The sequence below is a fragment of the Arachis ipaensis genome, chromosome B10 (assembly GCF_059453495.1).
Source record: "Arachis ipaensis isolate K30076 ecotype BB chromosome B10, ASM5945349v1, whole genome shotgun sequence".
NCBI lineage: Eukaryota > Viridiplantae > Streptophyta > Magnoliopsida > Fabales > Fabaceae > Arachis > Arachis ipaensis.
This window is the reverse complement of record NC_142435.1, coordinates 27,152,048-27,155,008: the sequence shown is the minus strand read 5'-3', so window position 1 is coordinate 27,155,008 and position 2,961 is coordinate 27,152,048. Positions and strand designations below refer to the sequence as shown.

The window sequence follows — 2,961 nt, the reverse complement described above, 5'->3', positions numbered from 1 at the left end:
CGGCGAGCACTAGCTCAGCTTCATTCCTGGAGAGGCATTTTAACAAAGGTCAAGAAAAACCTCACCTGTATAAATAGTTATTGTACATAGTAAAAAAAGATGCTTGTCTTTTGAACTTTTTGACATTGGTGACATTGGTTGGGATTGTTCATGACTGTATATATTCTAAGTAATGTTGATGCCAATCGTCATCCTATATCAAACTTAAAATTTCGGTTAGAGATACACTTGGAGTAAGTAGTGTAGATTGGTAAAGAGAAGTGTGTGTTTGTGAGCTTGCAAGTTTAGACAAAATATCTGCTCGGTGATTATTCTCTCGAGGTATGTGGTGCATTTCAAATTTAGAGAAGTATGAAATTAAACCATTGACAATATCAAGGTATTTTATTAATAGGGGGTCTTTGACTTGATAAATATTGTTTACCTATTATACCACGAGTAAGGAATCCCAGTATATATTTAGTTCGAAGACACCTAAGTTGATTGCGAACTTTAGGCCAGCGATGAGTGCCTCATACTCCATTTGGTTGTTGCCTGCTTTAAATGAAAAGTGCAGAGACTGCTCTAGGGCAAAACCGTTTCCATCCTCTAGAATGACCCCAGCAACACAGTCTTGAGTATTAGATGCTCCGTCCACATAAAGTGTCCATTGAGCTAAGTTGCTCGCTGAGTCTGGTTCTGTAAATTCGGCGAGGAAGTCGGCGAGGTATTGCGACTTGATTGGACCTCGGCTCTTGTACCGAATAACGAATTCGGAGAGCTCGACCGACCATTTTATTAGCTGTTGAGCCAGCTTGGGTTTATATAACACTTGTCTTAATGGTTGGTCGGTTCGCACATTGATGACATGTCTTTGAAAGTAAAGTCAGAGACGGCGAGCTGTGAATATTAAGGCCCACGCCAGCTTTTCTATCTTCGGGTACCGAAGTTTAGCATTTTGCAATGATTTACTGACGAAGTAAATCGGCTGCTGTGTCTTCTGTCTTTCTAAAATAAGGATGGAATTTACAGCCCAGTCAATAACAAAAAAATATAAATAAAGTTCTTCCCCTGGAAGAGGTTTTTGTAAAATCGGAGGCTTTGAAATTGTTGTTTTAAGTTCTACAAATGCTGCCTCACATTCCTCGGTCAAGAGGAATTTGTTCTTCTTTTTTAGTGTTTGGAAAAAACAAAATGACTTAGATGCTAGGCAGAGCAAGAATCTTGACAAAGCGGCCAATCTCCCTGTTAGGCGTTGCACTTCTTTGATGGTCTGTGGGCTGGCCATGTCTAATATATCTCAGCACTTCTCTGAATTGCAGGAACCTGAGAAACTTTCTTCCCTGTACTCCGAAAGCACATTTTTCGGGGTTCAACCGAATATTGTATCGTCGGATTTGATGGAAGATCTCGTGCAGGTCTGTTATATGATCGTCGCCGGCCTTAGTTTTCACGACCATGTCGTCGACATAAACCTCCAAATTTCTCCCGATCTGTTGGGCAAATACTTTTTCCATAAGCCGTTGATATGTGGCACCTGCATTCTTAAGTCCAAAAGGCATGACCTTATAGCAATAATTTTCATTAGCAGTAATGAGAGCAGTTTTATTTTGGTCAGATGGGTGCATCAAAATTTGGTTATATCCAGAATATGCATCCATAAAACTTAAAATTTTATGACCTGAGGCATTGTCAACTAGAGAATCAATAAAAGATAGAGGGTAAGCATCTTTTGAGCATGCTTTGTTGAGATCAGTGAAATCAATGCACAAGCGCCATTTACCGTTTTATTTTCTGACCATTACCGCATTTGCCAGCTAGGTAGTGAACCGGACTTCCTTAATAAACCCAGCGCTGAGCAATTTCCTGGTTTCCTCTAACGAAGCTTGCCTTTTTTCATCACCGAGGTTGCGCTTCTTCTGAGCTATAGGTTTTGCTAATGGATCTAACGCTAGTTTGTGGGAAATGACCGAAGGGTCGATTCCTGGCATATCGGCAGGCATCCAGGCGAACAAGTCGGCGTTTTGGGCCAAGAACTTTTGAAACCGGGCTTTTTCTTCAGAAATCAGACTTATACCTACATAAGTAAATTTTTGTAAATCAGTGTTAAAATATAATTTCTCTAAGTCTTCTGTTGACGCCGACCTTTCGAGAATTTTGGCTCTTGGGTCGAGATCGGAGAGGGATAGACGATCTTTGGGGTTTGTGATGTTGTTAACTTGTGGTCCGGTAGGTCGGCTGGGGTGTTTGAGGCTGATATTATAGCATTGCCGAGCTTCTCTATGGTCACTGTGAATGGTAGCAATGACATCGTCCTGCACAGGAAACTTTACACAGAGATGAATTGTAGATACTATAGCACCAAACTTATTAAGAAAAGGTCGACCTAGTATTAGGTTATAAGGACTAAAGCAATCAACTACCAAATATTGTATGTTATAGGTTTTAGATAAGGGATGCTCACCCAGTGAGATTTTCAACCACACAGACCCTAAGATGGGAACGCGTTCACCCGAAAAACCGACCAAGTCCCCGGTGGATGGTTGGAGAATGTTGTCGCTTAGCTTCATCTTCTGGAAAGTGGAATAGAAGAGGATGTCCGCACTACTGCCGGGATCTAGCAGTATTTTTTGCACCAGAAGGTCGCCTAATTTGATTGAAATGACCACTGGATTGTCCAAATTCGGAGTTATTGTAGTAAGATCGGATGTTTGGAATGTCATTTGCGGAAGACGTGATGATGTCTAATTTTGAGTTGAACTGCCTTCCACTGATAACATAGCTCGGTACGAACGCTTTTGTGCCGAGCTTGTGGGTTCCCTACCTGTAAAACCTCCAAAAATGCAGTTAATTACACCCAGTGGCTGCTTGGGATGACTCGAAGTTGCTTTGTCTTTGCCTCGGGAGTGTTGTCCTGCAGAGGTGTTATCAGCCGAGAAAGGTGTTCGCCTATGGATATGGCCACTAATGTACTTGTCTAAA

The 2,961-nt window shown here is 41.6% G+C and overlaps 1 protein-coding gene across 1 annotated transcript; it reads right to left on the bottom strand.

Moving 5' to 3' along the window:
• Positions 1–1,796: 1,796 nt before the first annotated feature.
• On the bottom strand, positions 1,797–2,702 carry LOC148579486 (uncharacterized). Its single transcript, XM_088490356.1, has 2 exons — positions 2,505–2,702; positions 1,797–2,294 (listed from the first exon to the last, which is right to left on the bottom strand). Exons 1-2 carry the CDS (start codon positions 2,700–2,702, stop codon positions 1,797–1,799), a joined length of 696 nt encoding a protein of 231 aa, XP_088346482.1.
• Between the last annotated feature and the right edge of the window lie 259 nt (positions 2,703–2,961).

Coding starts and splice junctions, on each gene's coding strand:
- LOC148579486 (XM_088490356.1), bottom strand. CDS start 2,702: ATGACATTCCAAACATCCGATCTTACTACAATAACTCCGAATTTGGAC. Junction 2,295..2,504: donor AACCATCCACCGGGGACTTG/GTCGGTTTTTCG, acceptor TTTCCTGTGCAG/GACGATGTCATTGCTACCAT.